Genomic DNA, 27,966 nt, shown 5'->3' on the forward strand with positions numbered 1-27,966 from the left:
GTTTGACAGGATTTTTTTTTCTTTCTATGTTGCAGGCTGATCTCTGTGTCCCTCGTTTGAATGAAGGGGACCAGGTTGTACTGATTAACGGCAGGGATATAGCAGAACATACCCATGATCAAGTTGTTATGTTTATTAAAGCTAGCTGTGAGAGACACTCAGGGGAACTTGTGCTCCTAGTTCGACCTAATGGTGAGTGATCTATACATAATAAAAAAAAAAAAAAAAAAAAAAACCCTTATCTTCATTTTCTAACCTTCATTTTGTGTCCTGAAATAGAATGCTTACAATCTTTGTAAGAAAGAATGCCCTTCCTTGAAAAAGAATGCAAAACAGCAACAAGACAACCTATTGTGCAAATCTTGATCAGCCACATATTCTGAGGAGCTGTGCATAAATAAGTGTTGAAAATGAGTAGGAAACCCAGAGGTTGAGTATCTCTAACAGAGAGTGCTGTTTTAAATTTTATTCTCCCATTAATAAAAAAAAGTCCAGAAAACGATATATGTTGAACACAATATCTCATGGTGCTGTTGTTCCTTCAACTCCCCCAAACCAACAATGTTTGGGTGACCAAATTGACCCTGCTTGAGCAGGAGGGCTGGAATAGATGATCTCCAGAGGTCCCTTCCGACCCCAACTAGTCTGTGGTTCGGTGAATGACTTTAGAAGTCAGTATATGCAAAATTTTTCCATATATTTTTAAAACAGTCCAGAACTACTGATAACGTTTCTACTTGATGATGCTTAGTAGAAGAAAGTGCTAAAAATGCAGTCTAAATAGCAGCTTGTGCGATATATTCATGACATATACTGTTGGAGTGTTGCCAGCAGATGGTTGCTGGGTTTAATTCTGCTCCACATCCCAATCATAATACAGTCACACAGCAAAAAGCAGAATGAAAAATAGTATTTAATCAGAATAATTGAAATTAGTAGGGTGCTTCAGCCAGCTCACAAATGATTTTTCCTTTATTCGCTTATTCGTGTTAGTCACGTACTTATGTTCTATTTGTGTATGCAAGGTGTCTTGTTGGTTTTGTATGCTTTATTCATATAAAATAAAATGATGTTAACTTTGTTTACAAATTCACTAAGTCAGTATCCCCTTTTGTGTTAATTATCTTTGTATTTTGAATGAAAGCATTTGAATTTTATAATTTGAGAGCTGCCGGTTTCATCCTTCATTGTCATGTGATTTCATTTAAAGACAGATTTTCAAACAGCATTTTTTTCTTTTACATGTAGCAGAAGATGCACATTATATTTTTTGAGTTGATATTTATTTATAGGCAGGGCATGCACACAGGATTGATAGAATTATAATGGCGTCTATTGACGCCATTTTATCTGGCAATCTGTATGTCTTCCCCTAATTAAAGAAACCTAAAAAGATAGCTCAATGCAAAATGAAAGAAAAATAAGAATATAAACCCAACTGTAGTGACTTCAGAGTCATGACGTGTGAATCTGAGGTTAGGGTGTTGCACCAGACAAGGTAGGCAAGGATGTGAGTTTTGATTTAAAAAAAAAAAAAAAAAAAAAAAAATTTAGCAGTATGATTAAGTCGGCCATGTGTTTTCACTTAAAATGATGAATAAACCAAGGAATAGTTTTGTTGTGAGTTATAATGATCACTAAAGGCTACATGCCCTTGTTGAGGGATCAAAATCAACATGTCATTAAATACGGATTTTCTGCAGAAGAAATATTTGTATTTTTCTTTTATTTAAATAGGTAACTTTACTATTAACGTTAACTGAACGAACCAAACAGCATATCATGTTAGAGCCTTCATATCTTTGTTGTAGCTGTCTATGATGTTGTGGAAGAGAAGCTGGAGAGTGAGCCTGACTTCCAGTACATCCCTGAGAAGTCTCCACTTGGTGTCCATCAGGATGATAATGCTCTAAGGGAATCCATGATTCAGCTAGCAGAGGGGCTTATCACTGGAACTGTTTTGGCTCAGTTTGATGTAAGTACTGTGTTGTCTATAGCTATGTACGAGTTTCAAGTCTTTCTGGATAGTAATTATTTTAAACAGCAATTTTCAGTTAAGTTGCAGTACAGTCAGCATCTTTTAACAAAGCAATTGAATTATGTTCTCAAAAGAAAGAATGATGTAAGAATACACTCCTCTACTGAAATATTATATGTGCAAAGTTATTGCATAGAATAATCTTTATATGCTACTTTGTTAATGTTGTTTCACTTATAAATAGCTTTATTGGTTGCTTACGGCTTTTTACAGAAATGAGGAGCCTGTACTAATGTAACTTTTTTTTTATAGGGACAAAGATCGAAAAATCTATACCGAACTCTGTTCTGTACTCAGACTTTCATTCTGTAACGAAGTTAATGCAGACTGAATGACTGCTGAGCTGTTGACATTCTATAGACAATATTATTGAGAGCAGATAAAATTGCTAAGAAATACAACCGTAATTTTAAGAATAGATAACAATTTTTTTTATAAACAGTTTTTTTTTTTTAATGACTTATTTTAAAAGAACAGACCTAAGCTGCTCAGAGCTAAAGTCTTTCTTCGGCCCATACTTGTGCTGCGATGGTATTCCATCCAAGTACTAACACAGGGTGTGTGTTCTTTCCTCCTTTTCTAATGTATGAAATCAGGTGGCTTCAACTATTTATCAAACACAATAGTGTGAATGCCTTGCCAAGTGGAGGCCTACCATAATGTATTACAATATACATTTATTCAAAAAATATATTCTTTAAAGCCTTTGGTATTTTTTTTTTTGGCCAGGTTTTGCAGTATGTGCATTTTGTATATTGAGTAGGTTTAGATTGGAAGTTCTTCAATCTTAGATGGCTTTGGTCTGTATCTTTGAGTTGAAAGATACATGGGTGTTGTGAAGTACAATTCCTAGACTCTTAATTTAGCTTTCCTATCGTGAAAGTATGTCATACTTCTCTGTAGACTGTGTATGGCCAACTAGATGTGTTATATTGGGAGAACAAGTGTTCTATAGTGGAAAAGTGATTTAAAATCCCTCCTTAACCACTCATTTTCAGTCTCCCGCACAGGTTAGTGCCTCTTTGTTTCTGTCAATTCACCTCTTTTAGGAGTTTGCTCTAAAATAGACTATTTAAACTTTAAAAGTTTTCAAAGTGCTTTTCTCATTAGTCTGGATCGCTTCACTGATACCGTTTGCAGCACAAGGGTTGTGGCAATGCATAGTCAAGGCATGAAAGGGTGGAAACCTCTTAAAGCAGGTTTTGTGCAGGAGAAAATGGAGAGGAACTGTAGCTATATGATATATGAACTGTAGCTGTACACTTAATGAAGGACAGAAGGAGACCTGAAGCAAATTGTGAAGCAACTGCAGTGTAGCTAGCGAGTCTATACACAACACAATCTGTGTTTGAGCCCCAAACCGTTGTGTGGAGTGTTAGCATGGGTTAACTCCTTTAGCTGTATATAATACTGACTTTTGTCCAGATCAGTGTTTTTATGGAGGCTCTAGATTTAACATTCAGTTTATCTTTGAAACAAATTGTGCCTCCATATTCTGATTATTTTCAGTGATCCCATAGAAGAACTAAATTCGTATAGCATTGGCTGTTGAGTAGAAAAATATTTCTATGTTCATTGAAGCTTTCTTTGTCTGTTCAGTGGTTTCTGTTCTAGAACATATCTCTAGGCAGTAATATACTAAGGAGTCTTTTGCATCTATCACGATCTGACCATGTTTTTTGTTTTCTAGCAATTGTATAGGAAAAAGCCTGGAATGACAATGTCTTGTGCCAAATTACCTCAAAACATTTCCAAAAATAGATACAGAGACATTTCGCCTTGTAAGTATGTGTGTTTGTGTATGTGTTTTTAAAAGTATTTTATTGTCGTTAGTAAATAAGTAACATCTTTCTAAAAAATTTTTTCAGATGATGCTACACGGGTTATTTTAAAAAGTAATGAAGATTACATCAATGCAAATTATATAAATGTGAGTAGTACTTTAACAAGCACTTCTAACCTTAAGTAATTTTGTAGTTTTTCAGTGGAAAATTCAATTAAAAAATCAAAATTAAGAGCAAAATGTTAATGCATCTGATATAGACTAGAATGATTGATAAAACCCTATAATCAGATGACTTGACATTTAGTGTAGATTTACTTATTTGCTAATGCTACATGGTACCTACAGGTGTTTTTATAAATGAAACAAAAAAGAAAACCCTGGGAGAAATTATCCATCTAATGGAGGAACTCATTGCACTTTTCTGGTTGCACATTGTGACAGTAATGTTCAACTTCAGTAAAATGTAATCTGAAAGAACTTACTGCAACATCCCTTTCATTGTCAGTAGCAACAAAAAAGTACAGCTACTTACCTTTCCTTTCAGAAATAGAAAACAGAAGTTAAATTCAGAGAGTAGTATTTAAAAGCTAAAGAGTATGAGATGTTTACCCTTAGATCATTTGCAAGCTGTTCTGTCATTTTCTTGCATATTTCTTTTTTTTTAATTATTAATCTTGATTGCATGGGTTCATAGCAACTAAATAACTGATGGTTAAGATATGAAGTGCACTTGGATCTTTGTAGCAGTTTTCAGTGAGAAGCGCTTTTAAAGCGTTTTTATCTGTGTCAATTCAAATTGACAAACTTGTGGTAAATAGAATTAATACGGTTGATGATTTTTTCCACGTTATTGTGTACATATTCAGTCAACATTATATCTCTGATACCTAAGTTACGTTTGTCATGAGAATGAAGTTCTGTAAGGATTAAAATAATGATTTTTTTTTTCTCTTCTTAGATGGAAATCCCTTCCTCCACAATAATAAACCAGTACATTGCTTGTCAAGGTCCATTACCAAACACTTGTCCTGATTTTTGGCAGATGACTTGGGAACAGGGCTCATCTATGGTTGTAATGTTAACTACCCAAGTTGAACGGGGCAGAGTAAGTAAAAGATTTCCTTAAATACCACTTGGATAGTATTTTAAGTCTGTTGGTGATTGCCCTTTAGAAGATTAGTGGAAGATACTGTTATTATGCTTATATGATGATTTTTTTTTTTTTAATGGCAGTGTGTTCTTAGTACTGTTGCAGTCACAGCTCCTGCGTTTTAAACGTTTTGATATTGTTAATGTAGTTAATCTTAAAACTGTGTTCAGAGCTCAAATACCTTGAAGTTTTCATGTATTTCTTAAAGTATTTATAGGTTTCTTCATTTGAATCTTTATTGTGAAGGAAAAAATAACTAGAATTTACTTAAGATTTTTTGGTCTAAACTTCAAACGAGGAAACTTAAAGAAGTTTCATCAGTTTTTGTAGAGTAGTTCTTTGATATGTATAGGTTAATTCTTTAAGGCAACCTAATTCATCTTTGTAGTGTTAAGATCACGTGCCTTATGTGATGGCTCTCTTCAAGAGAGTACCTGGTAAGATGAAAATCTAAAATCTTTCACAAAATGTGCTTCTGTGGTTATAGATATTTGCTTAATTATATTAAAGCATTGTCCTTTCTTAAATCTCTTTCACAGTAAAACCTGTAGAAGTACAGAGTATTAGCAATGACAGAGTTAAGGAAATGTGAAGCACTAAAAATAGTGTGTGGTGGTATAGTGGTATAAAAGGCTTCAGCCCTCCTCCGTGCCCAACCTCAACCCCACGATCTGTAGTTTGTCCTTAGTATCTTGATTCATTGTGTAGTCTTTGTTCTTTAGGGACAGGCAAAACAATCATATCTGGTCATATATACCATGTAATTTCAAAGTTACCAGGTTTATAGTCTGGAGCTTTCACAGTAGCACTGGATGGTTGTGTGTGTGGACAGAAGTGACAGACTGAAACAAGAGTTTGATGGAATTTCTCCTAATTTCGAATTTCTTTTGATGATGGATTTATAGAAGGTTATGGGTGCTCTGATCAGTTCAGACTTCAGTTCAACTATCTGTATATATTCTAAAATTTTTTAATAACCATGTATTTGCTCTGGGAGGTCAGGCCTCTAAATATAATTAAAATAATTAAAGGGGAGTTGTAATGGTTTTAAACCATTTTTCAGTGACTCAACATTGGCATGATTCTGCCTGCTCCCAAATAAAAATTATTAGAGGGAGTTTCAGTACAAGTGCCCTTTTAATTTATTTGGATTTTCTTTGCAGATCTGCTAAGAACAGACTTGCAATAGCAGTTCTCTGAGGTTTCCCCACCCCCTCACTAACAATATTTGTGGAGCTCTTTGGAGACCTGCTAAATATTGAAATAAAAGGACTTATCTGTCTTATACCCATAGGCAGACTCCCTGCTCTAAAGCTGATCATGAGGCTACTGACATCACTATCCCACTGCATGCCAGGATGTCTCAGTGGAGCAGGAAGTCTGCAAATCTGGCTGCTCTTAAAGAATCGCCAGGTGGGTTTGAAAAATGAGAGTACACTTGAGCTGAAATGACCTCCTTAGTTAGGCATTTAAGAAATATATTATAAAGTCTTAGTTTTTAAAGTCTGTATTTACATTTGATGACTTTATCAGAAGTCTTTGAAGTCCACCATCTACCATCCCTGTTTCTGCGTTAGTTTAGCAGCTTACGTTTTGCATATTGCCTTCCTTTTCTTTTCATAAGTTTTCTCATATAAGTGTACTTTGAGAGGATTAGTTTAGGATTTTAGAGTTCAGAAATGTTTGTAGAGCAGCTCCTCTGCCACTCGAGTGTTGAGACGAAATATTTTATAAATGTATGCTTTAGAAATTGTACTGAAATTTAGAGGCACCCGTCTTCAGTTATACTAACCTCAAGAGCTGGTGCCTGTGTCCTGTTGAGGAGAGAAACGGGAAGCCTCCATGATACCTTATTTCATAAGCAATAATTAAATAACAGTCTTTTTGGTAAGTAAGTTAACAGTAATTACAAAGTGATAAAATAGTCTTTACTGAATAAATGTATAAAGAGCTAGGGAGAATAAAAATAATACTCTGTGAATCTAAACACGCACTTCTTTAAAAATGTGTTGACTTTAGGTTAAATGCCATCAGTACTGGCCAGAGCCATCAGGAAGCTCATCATATGGGAATTTCCAGATTACCTGCCATTTAGAAGAAGGAAATCCTGCTTACGTCTTTCGAGAAATGACACTGACTAACCTGGAGGTAAAATCATAATATATTTTGTTAAACTTCATCTGTGGAAACCTCAGTGTTAAATACCTAGTCAAACTTTCGTTTCAGCTTGATGAGATATCCACATAAATAGAACTGATTGTTTCTAGAAGACTGTAGAAACTAGTCTTACGGCCAGGTACTTACCTCATATAAATTCTGCTCTTCAGAATGATAAACTTTTCATTGGCAAAATGTGCTTACTGGCCAAATCGCCAGGATTTGGTTTCTGTAATCCTATTAATTGATTTGAATGACATTAAAAATATGTTAATATTTATCTGAAAAAAAATCTTTATTGGTGCCTTTAATGCCCTTGCCAAAGAAAAAGAGTAATTAAAGAAGCTGAGAAACTTGTTATTCCCTTCATATTTTCAGAACACCAGGGGTTGGAGGTGTTTCATTATTGCTACGGAAAGCCTCTTTTTCTAGAGGCAAACACCTCTTAATTCCAGCTTGAAGTCTCTGCAGCCTGTGTGCAAGTAGATTGAAGATAAATCCCGCTGAAGCGCAATGAATTAGGATTGGCTACTAGATGTAAACAAGGGCCTTCTAGGACAAGCATGATCTGGTTTTCAGGACAAGTGCAATTTTCACAGCTTCCCCAGCTAGCGTTTCACTGTCAGGAATTCTTGGAAATGGGTATCTGGAATTTAATTCACCTACTTGTTTCTCACTGCTTGGATTTCCAGATTAGGTGTTAGTTTTACAGAGCTGCCTTGTAGTCAGTTTGCAGCTAAAAGTCCTTTCCTGCGTGCTGCTGAGACAGTTGCTCATTTAATATCACCCGTGGAATTTAATAGCAGCCTGTTGTTTAAAATGCTGCTTTTACACAGATTGTACTGCCTGTCCGCTCCAATAATCAGAGGCAGATTGTTTGTGACTTTTTGGGTCCTGGGGGGGGGGAAGAGGAAGGAGTGGGAAAACTAAGTCATTCTGCGCTTGCTGTGAGTGTGTATAGTATGCTGGATAAAATTAGAGGTGCAGATTAGGCCAAAACAATACTGCTGTTCACACTGAGTCTGAAGGAGGGTTTTTATACCTGCCCGAAAGGCCCATCTCCCCCCCGCCCCACACACACACACACCTGGTCTGTCATTTGATCTGATAAGATATTACCTCTTCTTGTTTAAATTGCTTTGTTAAAATTTGGGATTTATATTCTTCCTGTGTATCTAGTGGTCAGATTGACCTTTTGTATCCTTGAACTATTTTGCTATTACATAAAGTGGCATTCTTTTAACCTGTTGTAGATGAAAATGTTTTGGGGTTGCCTATTACAAATTCTGCTACGTTTGTTTTGTTTTCAAGAAAAAAGTGTAATTATAAAATCCAGGATGAGCAATAATTGACATTAATAAAGTGCTGTTAGTTGCCTGAAGCCACCTGTATTAAGGGCACCACTTGTTATAAGTGTACAATTGATTTTTTTTTTTAATTATTGTTTTTTTCCCCCATGGAACCTGAATTACCCTGAACAAATTTTGTGCTGCTGATCAGAAAGAGGAAAGCCGCCAACTAACTCAAATTCAGTATATAGCATGGCCTGATCATGGGGTTCCTGATGATTCGAGTGATTTCCTAGATTTTGTGTGTCTTGTGCGAAAGAAGAGGGCTGGCAGAGAAGAACCTGTTGTCGTTCATTGCAGGTATTCATTTCTTTCCAACTTTCCTAAATCGTCAAACTCTATTTTTCATCAAATAGTTTTTTCTGTGCTTTGTTCAAGTAAATATCTAGTTGTGTCTCTCCTCCAGGGAGGACAGGAGAATTCAATATAAAAATTAAGCAATTACTTTTTCTTAACACGATAATCACGTTTTGATAAGCAAATATTTTGATTGTCTACAAGCATTGATCTGTTACTTAAGTAAAATGCTTGTGAAAGTCTGTATAATATTCAGGGAGATGGCAAAAGGCATTTAGGAAACTGCTTTTCTTATAGTAACTATTTCTGCAGAGCTCTAGAAGAGCCAGATAAATAATCCATAGCAGGAAATACGAGTTGCATATGGAATAATGAAATAAAAGACGCTAAGGTTTGCAGATTCTCATGCTACAAGATGTTTAGATGCATTCATTAAGATCACACATTTTTCTCAACGGTTTACTTTTTTCATGAATTAATATAACTGTTACCCAGATTTGCGTGTACACCTGAAACATGTTTTTGTATGTGCTGTTCTTGAGTTTTTAAAAGCATTTTGCATTCCTATAGTAGATTTCAAAATATTAATCCTTAAAATACCTGATTAAGTAAGCTAAAATAATGAGCAATGCCAAATGTCTTCAGATGAACATACACTACACCAATTCTTGGTTAGTATTTCAGTGAAAATTTGACCTCTAACTTTGAGTACTATCCAGTTAATATTCCTGAGTCAGATGTGCGTTTTTCCTGTTTCAGTTACAGAAAACTGAGAAGTTTAAGGGATAAAATCAGTTTAAACATTATCTAATCTACAAGTAAACCAGGCATTTATTGAAGCAGGCTTATCGAAAAATGTTGTCTGTTTTAAACGTTTACTTTGTACACCAGAAGTTGCGTTTAACTGATTTTGCTTTCTGCCCTGCTTGTGCTGGTCAGGGTGAATCTTATGAACTAGGGAAACCAGTGCCAGAATGCCCATGTCTTACTTTTTTTTCCTCAACTTCCATTATCAAAGGATGTTTTTAGTTGATACGGCTGCGAAGAAAACAGCTAAAATATCAGTCAAATATAATTAATGCAATGCAAAGTGTGCAAGTCTGCAGAGACTGGAATAACAACTTTGAAGTGAGGTATCAGCTCGTTCCACACTGATAACTTCAATGCATAACGGTTTTATGCTTCACAGAAGAAGAGCGAGGGAGTATCACACTACCCCATAATTTATCCATTTGACCAACCAGAAGTCAGTAACTTCTGGGAAACACAATCAAATTCCACTAGTGAGTCAAGCTGAGGAGCCCTGGGATTCCACATTGTGCGTGCACACTATTTTTAACAGATGTTCAGGCTAATGGGGCAAAGCATTATGGCAACAAAACACTGAAACTTATTCTCAGAACTGAGCTTGAGAGAGAGCCCCCAGTTTTAATATGGGAAATCCAGGTAGGTAGGAGTTCAAAAAAACAGAGAGAGAGTAGAGATTGTAAAGCAACAATCTCTTAAGAAATTGAAAAGATTTTTTTTTTTTTTTATGTTGAACTACTTAAAGCACTAGTTTTCCAATCTGAGGTCATCTCAATCGTCTTGATCAATGCCATGTAGAAAAACAGCAAAATAAGAACTCTGAGTTTCTGCTTTCTGGGTTTGAGAAGTGTCAAGATGATTACTGCTTTTCTCATCACATTTACTTCTCAGTGCTACTAATGTATAGTCTAGATGAACCAAGAGTAGTTTAAAACATTTTGTAGTCAACATATCTGAACAGGAAAAGGAAACTTTAGTGTATTGATCTTTTAGCTTTTCACAAATCAGTGACTACCCAAGAAATAACTTTTTTTTTTCTGCTTTATCATTGTTAAAGAGTACTAAGATGAGAACCGTTGGAAGTGAGTTAATCTTACTGTAAGCATTAGTCAATTTTATTTGTAGTAGGATACCTTTTTCACTAATCCTGTAAAGAAAAAGTACAGCAAAGAATATTCTTCAAGGAACAACTATTCTTAGTCCAACCAAGGGCGAATGTATTCGGTGTTCTGCTTCCACCAAAGATCATAAGCGGCTGTCTCAGGAAAAGTAAGAGCAGAACAAGGCTACGTGGTGCTTCTGCCTTCTTACTTTCCAAGCTTCCAACTATTTTCAACCTGAAGAAGTTTCTGAACTGGGTATGGTTTGTCTATTTAGTAACCACAGTGCTTTGCTTTTCCAAATACCTTTCTGTTGTTCCTGAGCTCATGCGTTCTTGCATTCCTGTGGCAAAAAGTTCCGCATATTTGCATCTTAATTTTTTTTTTAACAGTTTAGTTTGACAGTTTCTAATTGTTGTACTGGAAGAGATGGTTAGCCACCCACCCTGACGTGCCATGTCTCAGCGTTCTCCTTCATGAGTCGTTTCTTGTCCAAGCTGAAGAGTCCCAGCCTACTTGCTGTTTATCATATGGAAACTGTGTCACACTTTTCATCATCCTTGTTACCGTTCTCTGAATCTTCTCAAGTTGTAATGCATCCATATATTATTTTTTGACAAATATTGCCCCTGTATTGCTTTGATAGCGCATTCAGCATATAAATTCTGTAGGTTAAATCGAGAAGTATAAAATCCTATTTAGTAATTTTAATGTAACTAGCACATTTACAGCTTGTCATAAAATTCTTTTGACCTCATGGAAATATGTATAATAGCTTTGATGCCACCTTCTGGTCAGAGTTTTAAAGAACTACTTGGATCAGAGTTGATTTGGAGTTATACTTCAAAATCAGAACAATGAGTTGAAAGGCAAGGTTCAGAGTGTTCATAATTTATTAACTTATTTAGAAGGAAACGCTTTCATTTATCGTCTGAAATATTAGTTGTCTCAGTTGAGATAATGCTGACATTTGAAAATATGGATTTTCGTCTTCTATTCATATATGAAGAAGTGTTTTCTATTTCAAAACTGCAACACGGTTTTCTGGAATGTGAAAAATTTGAATTTGAAACAAGCTGATATTCGTGTTCAAGGCAAAAAGTTCAGTCTTTGAGGATTATTCCTACTTGTGAAAAAGAGTGTTTACATGTACAACAATGAAGATAAATCTTTAGGATTGTTCTGTTTTTAAGCTAAGGATGATTCTTATAAGCGCTCCTAACAATTTTGCTACTCTGAAATGTATGTGTTACAGTGCTTCCTTTTCTTAAAAGGAATTGTTCTTACATGTTCCTAGAGATTTTTCAATCTGCAGAAGCTGGATCTCTCTAATACTTTTTAATACTAAGAAAAGGATTGTTATTCTCATCCTCCAAAGGTTTCTAAAGATTGTTCTGTTCCTTATTCTCAAATATGAAGGTATGGATCACTGTAAGGATGTATAAATGGCTTTATCAAGTCAGCCTGACGTTCCAGTAACATTCATTCCAGCAATGGTCAAATTGACTCAGAATGTACAGTGTACATCTTATTTAAGTGTACGTGTTCTTTAAGTGTGAACTATAGTCGAGTTGCTTTTTTATTTCATTTTTTGTTTGGGGGTTTTTTGGTTGTTTTTACAGCGCTGGGATTGGACGGACAGGAGTTCTTATCACTATGGAGACAGCTATGTGTCTCATTGAATGCAATCAGCCTGTTTATCCATTAGATATTGTAAGAACCATGAGAGATCAGAGAGCCATGATGATCCAAACACCTGTGAGTATCATACTGGCTATTCTATGTTGTAGAAGAATAATTTCATATTATGTAGTTGTATCATTAGACATATTTTCATTAGATCGCTGTTGGTTGTTTTTCAAAGAGGACACCTTGGCCCAGTGTAGCTGCAGCCTTGGCTCTAGGCAGAAATAAATTGCTAGGGCAGTTGAAAAAGAGCAGTTCTTTAAATTTCTCCAAAGAAAACACGATTGAAGCAGCAGCTTTGTCAGGGACACCTGGCAATTAATGTCAAAAATGGCCTGTTTTCAGTAGTGTACAGATTACTCCCTGGAGAATGCAGGAGCTGAATTCCAGGAGTTAAGAATGGCAGTAGTATAAAACACAAACACAGAAACGTGCAAGATGAGGAAAAACCAAAAAGTCCACAAAAAGTATACGTGGGCCTCCATTTCTAGGTCGTCCAGAGTTTTAATGCTGCTATCCGGTATTCATGTTGAACTAAACAACATGTTTTACAATGCAGCTAGGGCAGGAAAGATGGTGATGATACATGAAGAAGAATAAAGGATGGGTCTTGCTCTTTGAGATGACTGTACAACATGAATTTCTACATGTCTCTAGCACATGTAGAGAGGAAGAGAGTTTTATTAGTAAAGGGAGGTGGTGGCACCAGGAAAGAGATTTAACTATTATTTTTTCCTGCATGTGCTAAGTACCTTCTGGTCTTCTCATTTTCTTCTTGGAGAAACCAGGAGTTTCTAATTTCAGTGAAGCATAGGTGTTTACTGCATTAGAGGGAGAAGGGATAAAAGACTCAATTTTTTTAAGAGGTTTCATAAACGTGAGCCATTATTAGTATATCTCCTTAAGCTATCTCTTCCCACTTTTGCGTATCCAAAAAGATTCAGCCAATGTCCACAAGATGGCTCTATGTGCAAGTCTCCTCTCTCCTATGTGAAGAGAGTTGAGAAAAGATCCTTCAGGGAATACTGGGGGCAAAATACGTATTTTATTAAAACGTGTATAAATTTAACTATTTTAACATACATGCAGCAATGGAGTCCATAACGATTGTATTACTAAATCTGTTACTATGCCCATTCAAGGTCTGACATCAACAGTGACTGCATAGATCGGGATATTCTAAGACATGAAAAGACAGGAATGCTAGCTTTCTGACCAGCATATACACCATTACGCGCTTGCGAAGTCATGGCACTTGGCAAAATCATAATTTTATTTCATTTTCATTTTATGATGGTCTATTTTGATTACTGTGAGGTTTTTTTAACTGTTGCTTGATTAAAACATGGTGTTAGTGACCTCATGTATGGAGCTGTTAGACTTGAGACACTCTGTAATGCTAAGCAGCTAGGAGTCTAGTTTTTTAAAACATGAAACAATGTTCTTTTTTTTTCTCAAATTTTGAGAAAGAGGTGACAGTAGCATGCCAGAATTAATGTAAAAGGGTAAAACTACTTTGATATTATAGCTTCCAAATCCAAGTGCATGGAAACATTAGGTTAGTGAAACTTGACTAAGGAAATGAAGGGCAGAAAAATTCCTAAATAGGTGGTGTTGTCGGAATAGGAGTGATTTTGTGGATATGACTTTTGGCATGTATTTTCAAATGCCTTTCATTCCATTCTTTTGTTTAGAAACAAGATGCTCTAATATAACTTCCTTATTGTTTTGTGTGTTCTGAACTATCTTTGAAGCACAGCTCTGACCCATCAGATGAACGGGATGGGAAATCTTAGAGACCCTTTTTGCTTCCGCATGACATCGTTCCATTATGTTTCTTTTCAATCAACTGAATCTACTTTTTTTTCCAGAGTCAATACAGATTTGTATGTGAAGCTATTTTGAAGGTGTATGAAGAAGGATTTGTTAAGCCTCTAAAAGCGTCACTGCATAAATAAATAGCAAAAAAGCTAGGATATCAGTTGAAGAATCCTGTCCTCTCTAATGAACTGGCAGCATTCTTTGTGCCATAATACTGCTTGCAGGAAACAATAGTGAAGTACAGCAAAGAATTGACAAAGGACTTTGAAAACTTCAGCACTGTTGCACTTTACGTTGAAACAAAATCAGTCTCTGAAACTCTTCTAACCTTCATGTGTTTGAAGACTTTATTTTCATGCTTTGCTCCGAACATACCATAAACTGAAAGAACTAATTGTGTTCAGGGTAATCTACGATATTTCGTTGTAGTGCCATATACTGCGCTTCTGGTTGAATTGCTACAAACAAGGCTTGGAATTATTTCACTCTGTTTTACACCCATGTCTCTTTAAAGGAAAAAAAAAAAAAAAAAAGAAAAAATACACTAAGCCATGGTCTTTTCCAGTGCTAGGTTTATTTACTATGTACAGACTCTCACTTTTGTTTTTTACAACATTAGCAATATTGCCAATACTAGATAGATACACACTGCCTACTGATGCAGCACACTTTGTCCTACACCCTTATTAGAGACCAGCTGGTTGTTAGAGGAAAGCTGGCATCTGTGTTAACCCAGCAGTAGCTGCATAATGCCCACTTACCAGCATCTTGTAAAATAAATAAATAATAATAAACAGCATTTCTTTGACACAACTTGTGTGTCATACACTGGTGTATTCTGATTCATGTGACTTAAGATTACGTGATGGGAACTAGTGCATGCATTATGTCTTAACCCCTTAAGTGCCTTGAGACTTACAGCGTACATCCAGTGAAAAGGCACTCATGGTTCTGTGGGGGTGGTATTGTCCTGTCATATTTATCTTAATGGGTTCAGATTTTGAAAACGGCCCTTGGTGCTTGGAATACGTTACTGCAAGGGGTCATGGAAATACCATTCCCTCTTTTCTTATACAAGTACCTGCATGCTACTCTTAGTAGCAAAAGCACCTCTGCCAACTTAATGAATGAGCATTGTTTGCTGCTGTGTTGTAATTATGTGGAAAAACCTGACACATTCCTTCAGTCCTTTCAACTAGTCACTAACTAGCAGCTTACCATGAAATGCTACTAGGTCTTTGGAAGCTGATACTTTGTTTTATCCTTTTATTGAGAATAGCTGTCTTACTCAATTAGAACGTAATTGTTTCATAGCACTGATACTTAAGTTAAATTTGCAATCGGACGTGATTCAATTCCCTTATCTGCTAACCAGTTATCTTTTTTAAGTCCTCATAGTTGATTTCAAGCCATGTTCGTACAGGTCTGCCTTTTTTTTTTTTTTGTTAATAGTTTGGGGAGGGGGCGAAGGGAAGAGAACGCTATCAAGTTGTCCCAAAACTTTAATTCTTTCATGAACCCAGTCATTTTGTTCTGTTTGTGCAAAATTACAGTTTGTATGCATTGCCTCTTATTTAGGTAGCACATTTGTAACAAATGTCTGTCTGATGCAGTATCTGAGCTCACTCTAAGGGTACATATATAGTCCCATTTTTAATATTTTTCCAGTACAGGAAAGAACAAGTCTGAAATAAAATGTCCGGTTTAATATACTGTAAGAAAAAAAGTCAGTCACTTCTCTGACTGCCCTGCAGCAACATAAGTTTGTGCCCTGTATTTAAAAGTTTTAACTTATTGTATCGGTTTCCTGAAACTGTTTTATCCAGTCAATTTTGTTATAAGCTATATAGAGCATAGAATTAAAATGGAAAGTTCTACACTGAAAAAGTTTTTAACTATTGAAGAATTATATTATATAATATACTGTGTTCTATGGATGTTAGAAAGAGATCACCTATGAAGTATTAAGTGAAAAGGGATTCAGGCAAAGTGAAATCCTGGCTAATGAATTAGTAATAAGCAAAAAAACACAATGCCAAATGGAAGATAGAGTTTTAAATATTTTTAGAAAACAAAATAATATTAGATGGCCTGTGGCCCTGTTACTTATATGTCTAGATTTGATGCTTAAATCAATACTATCCCTCAGTGAAGAAGTGAATCTTACAAGAATCTCTAGATCTGAGACACTGAAAGACAGTAATAAGATAGCTTTAATCTCAGTTTTGTTTTAAGCCATTTGCAATGAAAATTTTATTATTTAGGAAAGAATATGCTTTAACTTGCATATGACAAGTTTATTAGCTGTGATGCTGGCTAGTTGGAAGGTTAATTTAAGCTAAGCACTTAATGTCTAAAAATTAAAATGATTCATCCATTCTATTGAAATAAATCTTCATAGTCAAGTTGTAAATGAAAATAGCATTTGCCCCCCCCCCCCCTTTTTTTTTCCTGAGGGAAAGCAGTAATAGAGTTTGTAGCAACATTATGTAGTGTTGGTATGTCACATAGTGGAATATTCTTACATGAAGTTGCCAAAGCAGTTTGAGTTCGGAAGACCCATTTATACCACAATTATGCGTGGGGGATACTTACTGGTTGTCTCTCGTTATTGTTTTGATTACAGGTACAGGCAAGAATAATAGGTCTCTTCAAAATCTGCATTGACTTAAGCTGATTTTTAATGTACTAAGCAGTTGTGATGGGAAAAAATTGAAACAAAGTAACTATTCAGTGATAATTGGCTGTCAGCTAATCATTTTTTTTGACTTCTTGAAAGCAGATAATAGTGGTAATAAAAAACTCATTGGGAAAGAGAATAGCTTTGAAGCCTTACTGCAGCATTCATTCAAATGTTTCTACCTGTTGTGGTATAAATGGCCTTAAAATATTTTTATATGGCCAAAAAAAAATCTAAAACTGCTAATTTTTTTACTTTGGGTTATGAAGATCTGTATCATCCTTAAAAGTTTTTTTTTTAAAAAAAAAAAGTTTGTATGTTTCATGCTGTGCAAAATGTGAATGTATCTTTCAGACATAATGACCTATCTGTGGTTACTGTTGTGACTGTTAGATTTTATGAATAATTATTTTCATACCATTTGATTAGGAAAAATGTTGGGTGGGTGGGGGAAAGAGTATGTTTGTAACACTTCCATGATACAAATCTAGTTTAAAAAAAAAAAACAGTTTTCATTGTAAATAAGAGCAATATTATGACAATTTTGTGCTGATGTATAATGTTAAGGCTTTTGTTTTCCTTGGTTCATATTGAAAACTGCCACTACCATCTGTTATTTCAAGTGAATTTGAAGGTTTTTTTTTTTTTAAAGGAAAACATTGGGGGGGGGGGGTTGACTGTTTGGGGGGCATTTTTTATTTTTGCTAAATATGAAATAAGATGCAGGTACTGTTGTATAAATCATTTGTAGATTGTCCGCCAGTCAATTTGGAGAAATACTGCTTTACCTAAAGCAGATAAATGAGTTCTTCAACACTCAGTTATACTGAATTTGGAAGTATTTGGTATTTTAAATACTGCATAAGCCTTAAGCAATAAAACTCACTGCTTTTATGCATTTTATTATTATATATGCTCTCTCAGTAGTGCAAAAGAGAAAGCTTATTTTTCCCATTACACTTAATGCTAACTGAAGTTTCTTCCACGTTTTTCTAAGTATATTAAACCTTGCAGTGAATTTAGCTTGTCTGCCAGAAACAGCAGCAGCATTTCTTTTAGAATAGCCGATTTTAGTATCGCACAACTTTTATTAGAGAACGGGAGAGAAAGCAGTCAGGAGGTTAAGGAACATGAGCGGTTTGCCATGGAACGTGTTTAACTGGCACCTTCCCGTTGGAGAGCATCCAAAAAGCATCACAGTACCCATGAAAGGGCCAAAAGGCAGCTGAGCTGCTGCAGCTGCACTGCACAGGGAGATGGGAAGTAGCGAAGGTCTTGCACAGAGATGCTGGTGCTCCAGGTGTGCTGTGGAGCCGGATTACATGGTACTTTATGCTTCTACAGTGTGTGTGCAGGTGTGTGGGTGATGTTTGAGGGCTCAGGGAATTAGCATGACCATGAAGGACCACAGATCCACTGTCCACAAATCTCCTAAGCAAAAGCGGGTTGTCCAGTCTGTACGCTGTAGCTGTGCCTGTAGACCCGCTCTGCAGGCAAGGTTAATTAAAGGCCTTCAGTCCTGAGGGATAAAGGGAGGGACGGATTATGGTCCACATCCAAATTTTGCGTATTCAGACTTAAAACTGCAGGAACAGTGCCCCCTAAATATCACTTGTAGCCTCTCTGTAGCTCAGGTTATCTGCAGTTCCAGGTTGGCTATGTATATTTGCTAATCTAAATACCCACCTTTTATCTTGAGACTGGAAAAGCTCTTTTCCATTACTAATTTAGTACTGGGATGAAAGATCAAAATCCAATGAAAACGTATGCATTGGTTAAAAGTGGATCTTGCATGAAATTGCAGAGATAATATTTAGTGGTGTTTGGAAAGCTGTTAGGAGGGGAAAATGGTTTGTTTGTATTAATGCAACTGTTTTGTCCAATCTCTATTGTTCTACAGCATTTACAAACCAAAGCTTTTTTTTTTGTTTAGTAATCTGCAAAAATTGTCATCATTGATGGATTTTACCTCTGTGCTAGTTGCTACCATGAGCATGCACCTTTTCAATTCATGGGACTGCTCCAGCTACCATTTTAACTGATGTGTAAGCTGTAAGCTGCTGTTGGTACTGACTGTGGCAAGTTTCATTCATTGAGAGCTCAGCTGATAAAAATTTGAGAAAAGTAAATCACTTTTTTTAAAAGTTGAAATTTTCACGAAAATCTGTATGTACTGTTTATTTTCTTTGAAACAGCTAGCCTAATTAAAAAAAAAAAACACTAAAATATCATTCTAGTGTGCCATAGCATGAATTTTAGTTTCACAGACTGGCTGATATTTTCTTGGTTGCATTATTTCATATTTAGCAAGCTTACACATTTTTTAAAGGGTGATTTTTTTTTTTTTCCAAAGTGTTTTGGTGTTTGAATAGTAGCACTTTATCTCATGCTTACTACTGACTGAACTATTGGACAAAATAAATTAGGTTTAGAGAGAGATGCTTAATGGATTTCTGTACAGAGGTACTTTGGTTTACACCCTGGTACGAATGCTTTCAGTGTTCCAACCGTTTCTGGTTTGTTTTTTCATATGTTTCTGACAGACCTTCAGATAATAGATATTAGTAGTTCTATCATCTCAGTTTTCCTGTCTTAAAAATAATACAAAACCTGTATTTTAAAAAAAAAGGTGCAAATAGAAACTACAGGGTACTCATAAATTTATCTCTGTGATCTCTCTTAGCAACTGCATATTAGCCATGTTTGCTGTAAATGTTTCTGGTTAGCATTATTTTGACATTTGGTCAAAATACCTGGAGATAAGTTCTTTTTTCTTTTTTTTTTTTTTTTTAACTTATTTGAATTTTGATAACTAAAGATGATAATGCACAACAAAGTTTAAAGAAGCTGTCGTTCTTCTACTCCTAGGCCGGGGCCTAAGACATGAGTGAAGGGGTTAAACAGTTTACGTTAAGTTGTTGTTTAACTAGAATATATCCACAAAGAACAGACTATAAATTATCCAGTGCAATTATCTCAGTACCTGGGGGCACCAGAGTAACATCCCATAATAATCTTACAGGAAAATTAAGGTAAGAAAACTTAAGATTTTATTTTGTCAGCATAGCATTGTTTTTAGTTTGATTTAAGTTTGCTTCACTTACCAGTGATCTCATTTTAACCAGTCAATTTGGCAGGGCTGTTCGTATAAGGTTTGGGGTTTTTTTGTTGTTTTGTTTTGTTTTCCCTGTAACAGGTGCTATATTATGTGTAAATACAAAGGGAAGATTATCTAGATCATTGTTAGCAATCGGATGGTGGCAATATTTTTTTGCCAGTTACTTCTGGTAATTAATTTGCATTTCCAGCTGTGGCTTTCAGTTGTCAAATTTCATCTCCGTTTCATTCTGCTCAATGATTGCAAGTGTGAAGTAAATCATCTCAGAGTTGAATAGCTCTTCTGTTCTTTAGACTAACTCTTGTGTATCTATAATAGTGTTGGGAGAATGGGGAAGTTCCTTCCCATAAGTAGACTTTTGCCTATAAATTTGTTAAAAAGCACATGAGCAAAAATTACAAAATGCGACATCTTGGCTAAGCAGCCAAGGGAGTTGTCTGAAAATGATGGAAACTTGAAATTGGTCAACACTGGACAATGTGAAAACAAATTCAGCTTTTGTCACTGCAGCTACTGTATGCTTTAAAAAGGGCCTTATGTATTTGTCCTCATTTTGATAAAATGAAATTTCTTGCCATTAAAATGATACACTAACATTCTACAGAAAACCAGCAGTTCCCAGAATTAATATGCTAATTAAAATTTAACAAGTCTTGTTTTAGTCTTAAGTAAAATTTCATTCTATTATGTGAAAAAATGCTGTTACGCATATTTTGTGGATATATTTAATTTCAGTTGACAAATAGTTGTCTAGGTACAGACTTGAAAATATATATATAGTTTACTTGTGGATCTTACTTGTTTAATTGCAAAATAAAGATGTGCTTTAGTAATTTAAAGGGTTTTTTTTGCAATTTTTTTTGCTGCTGTACGCATGGTTTTGTTACGCTACTTTTACAGAATTTTGATGCCAGATAATGTTCATCTTTGTATTTTGCATTTTTAGATTGTAACTACAGTTCTGCTTTACTATAGGTGAGAATGTGTACATTTCTGCATTGAGCACTAGAAAAAGATGCTAAATTAAGAGGTGAAATGTGATATTAGCAGTGGAGTCCAAGGGTTTTTTATCTGAAAATTATATACTGCAGTTTTTGTGCTACTGCGGAGAATAACTCCTTATTAATCTTGTAGACAGATATGTGAATTTTAAATGTATTTCAGAGACAGTGCTCAGCAGAGATTATAGTCTGATGAAAAATGTACAAAATGAAGGGCTTGAGGACTACTGATGTGAAGACTAAAAATTCCAGATGGAAGCTTGTGATGAAAAAGTAGAACAAATACTGCCAAAAAGTGAAGGAATGTTCAAAGCTAAAGTAGTAAGAGAAAAATAAAAGAATATAGAAGAGAAGGCAAAAAGGATGAAATCTCAGGAGAAGTGAGAGTCTAGGAAAAGAGAGACAGCAACTTGTTCCTGTTTGACTTGATTATTGTAGAGCTTTAAAGTGAGGACAAGGTGGCTGAATTTAAAGTACTGAAAGACAAACCACTAGGAAAGAATTTGAGAAGAGAAAAAGTAGGAAGAATAGTTATCACACATCCGTGTGCATACACTTGGACTATATCTGAGTAGTAAATTGTGAGGAAGGAGCAGACTGTAATTACATGAAGAGTAGTAAGAGGCTGGATATGAAGTAGGTGAGCAAAAACGTTTGTGCTGTTGAAGCAACAAAGGAAGGTGAGAGCAATGGGGTGGTGACAAGGGAGCTTTGGAGTGATGGAGCGGAAGGAAGTTTGAGGAAAAACTTGAAGATGGGCGGAAAGTTGAATTGGACATGCCCTAGATAGCAGGTAATTTATTCTCCAGAACACTGTAGTACGAAGATGCTAGGTGTTTTATACTTAGCAATGGCAAGGAGAATACTCTCTGTGACATGCATCTTTGCTAGGAACTAAGCATCCTTTTTATGCAGATGATTAGGAAGTTGATCTGCATTGTGAATACACCGGTGTCTGAAAATTTCCAAGAGAAATGAGTGGGCCTTTTTTTCTGATAAATGTAACAAAATTTTGATTTTTTTTCTTCTGGGAACTTGGATATTCCGAGTTCGGTCATTTATTTCATGATAGACTACTGGGAGCAAGCACAGTCCCTGCTCCTCTGAAAGTCAGTATCCAAATACCACCCTTTTGTGATTTGTGTTCGTGATTAAATAAGCAGGCATGAATCTGAATCTCGCCTTGCCTTGCCTTATTCCTTCTGTTTCTAGTAGCAGGGTCTCTCTGTCCTAGATGGTATGGTCCTAAAATAATGGGTATTTAAATTAAAATCAGCCTGCCTCTCAGTCAGCAATACTTGGGAATTCCTAGCAACTTTATTTGCAGTTTCAGCAAGTGACATCAAGATAATTCAATGTATATTCAGGCGGTGGAGTCAGTTTTGCCATAGCAATGTACTCTAATGCATTTTTTCATTACAGCTGATTTGCCTGCTTGGCTAGTAAGTTACCAGTTATCTCAGATTAGGTTTTATAGCTGAGTTTGGAAGATAATATATTATCAGCAGCATAATTGGTCACAGTAACAAACTGAAGTCTCCGCTTTTGCAGATGGTGTTATGTAACTGGATTCCCAGATATCCTGGAATTTTCAAGGAATCCGGAGTTAATTTACCTAAAGCAGTGATTCTGTTAGCTGGCAATATACTTTGAGGAGAGTTCATATTACTTTTCATGCAGTTTTCCATCTTGGGGATCTCAAATACTAGCTTGAGCACAACTATTTATGTACAGAAAGAAATACCCACAAATAAAGTGCAGCCCTCCGTAATTCCCGGGGCTAATGGCTGAGCTTTTTCCCCTAGATGGGAATGGCAAATAAGAAAAATGATAAAAAATACAGATCACCCGGACAGGCTGTAGCTGTATTTTCAAAGGGTGCTGAAAAACAAGCTGCATGTTCCAGCACTGTGTCACCACCACCCTCTGTCCTGACAATCTACAGTTCTTACAGTTTCAGTGCATAAATACTAGTATTAGTTTGTAGATGATTCTGCTTTGTTTAATATACATAACTTATTGCTATGGATATCCTTTCAGGAAGTATTTAAAATGCAAAGACAACTTCCAAGTACACTTAACGGGCGAGGACTGGGTTTGTCATGAGGCTTTTTGCTGTTGCTGGTCCGGTGAGGACTTGTTTCAGGTACCCAGAAAGGAAATCTTCTGGCAAAAGAGAGGAGGGGGAAGTTGCGCTCTGTAAGAGGTGGAAGGGCGTCCCAAGCGCTACGTGGTTAAAGAATTTAAGAAAAAAAAAAAAAACACCCTTGCTGAAAAGCACAGGAAAAAAAATCATCTGTTTAGTTTGTAACAACTGTGCCAAAAAGAAAAAAAAACAAAAAGGGCTTCGGGGCACACGGCTCCAAGAGGCACCTTTTGTCCTGGGAGTGACGTTATCGCATTTCTTCCCTAGGGCTGTCGGCAACGCCGGGGACCGAAACCGGCCTGGTTTCGACCCCTAGGGAAGGAAGAGCTTTGGGTTTACGAAACCAACCCTCAAGGACGCGTGGTGGTCGCGTACTAATTCTTACAGGCAGCTTCGGTGCCCGGTCGCCGCTTGGGCGCTGTGAGGGCAGGGCAGAGCGGGACATGGCGGCCGCCCCCTCGCGCCTCCCGCCTCATGGACGCGGCGGGTGCGGGAGCACAGCAGCGCCCCGGCCCCCCTTCCCCCCGCGTGGACCGCGCCGCGCTCCTCCCCCGCAGCGGCAGCCCTCCGCCGGGCGCAACCACCTGGGCTCGCGGCGGGGGGGGTCCGCCCCTACCTCCGGTGGGACCTGCCCCTTTAAAGCGGCGTTGGCCTCGCGTCGCGCCCCGGCACGGGCGGCCCTCCTTGCGCTCCCCTTCTTGTTTTCCTTCTCTGCCGCGGGGCGCGCGGGAGCCATGCCGAGAGCATGCGGCGGGAAAAGCCGCATGAGGCCGACAGCAGCGGCGGGAAAGCCCCAGGTGAGCGAGGGTGGGGCCGGCTGGAAACGGCCGGCGGAGCTATTGCCCCTTTAAGGACCTCCCACGGCGCCTCCGCCATGGCCGGGGGCCCGCCCCTGCCGGGCGCCCCCCGCCGCCCCAGGGCCTCGGCAGCCGCCGCCGGGACTCGCTCCCTCCGCGCCGCCGCCGCCGCCAGCCAGGTCAGCGCCGCGCGCCGCTCCCCGTCGCCGGGGCCGTAACGGTCGCTCCCGCCGTTACGGGGGGAGGGAGGGCGGCGGCCCGGGGCGGCAGAGGGAGCCGCGGGGCGGCCGCCCTGCCCCCCGCCGGCGCTTTTCGGCAGGGGGCCGGGGCGGGCCGCAGCCTCGGCTCGGCCGTGATCGGCCGGCTGAGGCGAAAGGGCAGCGCGGACCAGGAGCGGGGCCCTGCCGAGCCGACCCGTCCGCCCGCCGCCGCGGCCGGAGGCAGGGCTGCTCGTGGCTGTTCTCGGGGAGGGAGGGAGGATGGAGCGCGTCGGCTCGGGAAGCAGCTGCGGGCTGCTCGGCTGGTCTGGGGGAGCGTTAGTGCCTTGTTTGAGATGACGCTGGCGTTGGATGTTAGGGAAGGGCGGCAGCGAATTGTGTGAGATGTAGAGAGTAACTGCTTCCCCCCCCGCCCCGCCCCCTGAGTACTTCCAGGTTGTCCCCAAAATCACTCCAACTGTTGCCAAAGATTTGGGCTGAGTTTTTTTTCCCCGAGATGTTTAAATCCAGAGATATTGAACTGCTCTTTGAGTCCCTGACTGTTCTTTATTAAAGCCTGGTGTTTTCTAAGGAGTTTAAGCGCGTGCTGTCGTTTTCCTTGTTTCCTTGGAAAAGTGGTGTTACCTTGTTCTTTCTCTGTCTTGGATTTTGTAGCGAAAATGCTGAGTTTTTTCCGGCGAACCCTTGGACGGCGGTCTATGCGCAAGCATGCGGAGAAGGAACGGCTAAGAGAAGCCCAAAGAGCTGCAACCCATATCCCTGCAGCTGGGGACGCAAAGTCCGTCATTACCTGTCGAGTGGCACTGCTGGACGGAACAGATGTCAGCGTGGACTTGCCGGTACGGCGATGCGGGATTGCTTTTTAAATGCTGTTGGCTAACGTCAATCTGTTTGTGTTCTTTGTAAGTTAGGCAAAGGCACGTCTGTTCGTCACAGCAACCAACTGTGCGTCTTGGGTTCCGTTTATTGGTCAGAAATAGGTAATGAAAGAACAGTTAATTTTGTTATGCGCTGATACTAGATAGCGTGTCCTTAGATGCTATTGTGTTCTCTATCTTCAATGCTCTCTGGCATGTTAAGGAATTGTTCGCTAATGCTTAGCTTAAGTGAGCACGATAACGTTTAGATGGACGGGATTTTCTTTTCTGTGTGTTAGACGTGCATGTTGAGAAGGAAGGTAGATGTAGCTCTGTTGGCGTAGCTCAGCTGAAGGGGAGCGATGAGCAGAAGGGATGCGAGACTGGGAAGGACGCAGTTTCAGAAGGTATTTGGCAGCCTTCTACTGGATGTATGTGTAGCCAGTCGCTGTTGATACATGCACGGCTCCTGGAAATTGGCATTTTAGGATTTGTGTATGATTTTTTTGAATTCTAAAATAATTTCTATGTGGGTTTTGGTTTGTTCTTTTTGTTTTTGCGCCAGGCACGGATGCAGTTTTTACGTGAGCATGAGAGAGGAGAGAAGAGTTTTACTTTATTTTTCTTACCAAGGCAGAATACATAGCAAGGATGGTCTCATAGCATAGAGCTTTGCTATGAGACAGGTTTTAGCCACTGTTTTACATTTGTACAACTCACTTAGTGTGCACGTGTCTCTTTCCTTCCTCTTAATTATATATCCAACAGGTATTACGTATCTTAATTACGTATCCTGGCCAACAGGACAAACAGTAGTGACAGAATTGATGCACTCTAGTTTTCTGTTTCCACGTGTTACAGTTGTTAGTGTTGTTTGGAGCTCAGGTAGCTGAGTTAGGAAGCTGTGGGTCAGCAGAACCTTCAGATTAGCTCTGTGAAATTTTAGCTTTAATAGCAGTTGCGTCAACAATGGAGCTGCTGGCTAGGAGGAGCGTGCAGAGTAGGCTTTCTTAAAATGACCTTTCTCTTTCTCCCTTTCTAATTTTAAGCACAATTTTAGAATGATTATAACGTTAGGTAGTCTGAGGAAAGCTCAAATTGTTAGAGCTTTGAGCGGTGTTGTAGCGGGTGGAAATATCTGCTGCAATAACCGGAACGCCTGTAAGCGTGGAGCTGAAGAAACAGTTTTGCATCTCCGTTTGCAAAATGACTATGCAAGTAGGTGTTTATAGAGAGCAGTAAAATTAGTTTGTACGTATCTGTATAGCTCACTGAGACAATATAATGAACATACCTACTGCTGCTTAGTTCCTAGGATGCTTGATTTGAGGCCAGGAATGCCCACAAACACTTTATAGCAAGAGTTGCACTTAAAAGTGCTCAAGTTTAAAAGGCTGTCTCCGCATAACCAGAACAGTAATCTTTGGAGCTGGAGTTGGCTCTATAGGCAAATTCCTGGTGCATGTAACAACATTTCTAAGGCTTTGAGGAGCATAAATTGAACCTGAAGAGGTGTCATGACCTACCATCTGGACTATAAAACTTGGATCAGGGTGTAGTAGTTAACTGTTTTCTTTCTACAGGAAACTGTCACTTGTTTTGCACTCTTGCTTTTTTTTTTTCCCCCCCTCTTCTTTATAATAAGCCAATATAAAGCCTTGTCTGGGAACATCTGAGTAAGGAATAACAGTCAACAAATGCCTACATAGCTAGGTATAATATTTACAGTGCATTGTTCGTGGCTAACATGTACCAGTTCCTTGGTGATTAAAATACAATGCATTAAAAGTAGAGTAAATGTTTCATTTCAGAATCCTTAGCGTGTTTGTTCCTGTGTCTCTACTGTCTCTACTTAACATCGTTCACAGTTACATTTGGGAGGCATAAATTATAAAAACAGAGGGTACCAAAATCTTGAAGAGAAAAAAACCAAAACACTGCTTTATGGCTTTCTAAAAAAAACCAAAAAACAGAAAACATTTTTTTTCCCTACCTTCCTTGAGAATCATCAGCCTCTTCAGGCTAAGACCTTTTTCAAGTCTGGTTCTGTTACTTTGTTGGCAGTAGATTTGGTTTAGAACATGCTCTTGTTATCTCCCAAGAGGTGCCTCCTTACTCCGCTCTCTCTCAGGCGTGCTAGCACGATTGTTTATAGTGCTACTGTCTACGTAGGTTCTGTGAAATGATCTTTTTTTACATAAAAAGGAATAGCAAAAAGTGTTTCTTAAAACTGAATCGTTTAGCAAGCTGATATTAAGTTCATGGCCAGAGAAAGAGCAGGCTTGGCACAAGTGAGAGGGCGGGAACGAACACCTCATCTCTTTTACTCTGTAGCTACCTAAATATTTTAAACTGACATGAGCTGGTGCTGCAGGAGGAGGAAAAAAGATGTTGCTTTCGTTATTACATTCATCCCTGTTTCCACATCCCTTGGCAGAAGAAACGTTTTTTGGCAGCCATGCAGTAAACTAAGTCAAGAAAATGATATGGCTGAAAAAAATCAGTGTAATTTTGTTATGTTAGTTTCCAGCTGGAGCAGCTCTGCAATCTGGTTGCCCATGTGCATCCCCAAATGTGGTGAAGAAGCATTTGGAAGCAGACTTATGTTTGCTTAAAGTGCTTGTCAAGCTGCAGCCTTACAGTGAGTTTGCTACTGAAAGAACAGCAATCTGGAACTACAGTTCTTATAACTGACTAAATCTGTGATTGCTGAATTTCTGTTTAATTTAAAAAAAGGATGACACAGGAAACATTGTTTTGTAACCCAGGTATATTTCAAAGTTTTCTTATGCAGCAAAAACTAAAGTTTTTGCATCTAATGACAGTAAGATAGAAGGGACATGTTGTAAACAATGCTGCTGAGATAAATTTATTAAACATAGAGCCAGGATTTGAGCAATAACCCTGCTGTTTGTCCACTGGTCTTCCGTGTGCTGTCTGTCAAGCTACATAATCTGT

At 38.1% G+C, this 27,966-nt stretch overlaps 2 protein-coding genes across 9 annotated transcripts in view; both read left to right on the plus strand.

The window, feature by feature from the left end:
• Positions 1 to 20,828, plus strand: part of PTPN4 (protein tyrosine phosphatase non-receptor type 4) — a 117,154-nt gene extending 96,326 nt beyond the window's left edge. For 5 of the 6 annotated variants that reach the window (XM_068948997.1, XM_068949000.1, XM_068948999.1 and 2 more), the window contains exons 19-27: positions 36 to 192; positions 1,812 to 1,975; positions 3,729 to 3,819; positions 3,907 to 3,968; positions 4,783 to 4,929; positions 6,994 to 7,122; positions 8,632 to 8,780; positions 12,307 to 12,442; positions 14,242 to 20,828. In XM_068948997.1, the coding sequence (XP_068805098.1) occupies positions 36 to 192; positions 1,812 to 1,975; positions 3,729 to 3,819; positions 3,907 to 3,968; positions 4,783 to 4,929; positions 6,994 to 7,122; positions 8,632 to 8,780; positions 12,307 to 12,442; positions 14,242 to 14,328 (1,122 nt within the window). In that variant the 3' untranslated portion in view covers positions 14,329 to 20,828. Of the gene's footprint in view, positions 1 to 35; positions 193 to 1,811; positions 1,976 to 3,728; positions 3,820 to 3,906; positions 3,969 to 4,782; positions 4,930 to 6,268; positions 6,388 to 6,993; positions 7,123 to 8,631; positions 8,781 to 12,306; positions 12,443 to 14,241 lie in introns of all 6 variants that reach the window. The other variant, XR_693136.2, reaches the window with a different exon arrangement.
• A 2,945-nt stretch (positions 20,829 to 23,773) lies between these two features.
• EPB41L5 (erythrocyte membrane protein band 4.1 like 5) overlaps positions 23,774 to 27,966 on the plus strand; it is a 64,341-nt gene continuing 60,148 nt past the window's right edge. The window contains exons 1-2 of one of the 3 annotated variants that reach the window (XM_068949001.1): positions 23,774 to 23,933; positions 24,806 to 24,990. In XM_068949001.1, the coding sequence (XP_068805102.1) occupies positions 23,882 to 23,933; positions 24,806 to 24,990 (237 nt within the window). In that variant the 5' untranslated portion in view covers positions 23,774 to 23,881. Of the gene's footprint in view, positions 24,113 to 24,305; positions 24,374 to 24,805; positions 24,991 to 27,966 lie in introns of those variants that run through there. The other 2 variants (XM_068949002.1, XM_068949003.1) reach the window with 2 other exon arrangements.

This window comes from Struthio camelus, chromosome 6 (assembly GCF_040807025.1).
Source record: "Struthio camelus isolate bStrCam1 chromosome 6, bStrCam1.hap1, whole genome shotgun sequence".
In the NCBI taxonomy this organism is placed as follows: Eukaryota; Metazoa; Chordata; class Aves; order Struthioniformes; family Struthionidae; genus Struthio; species Struthio camelus.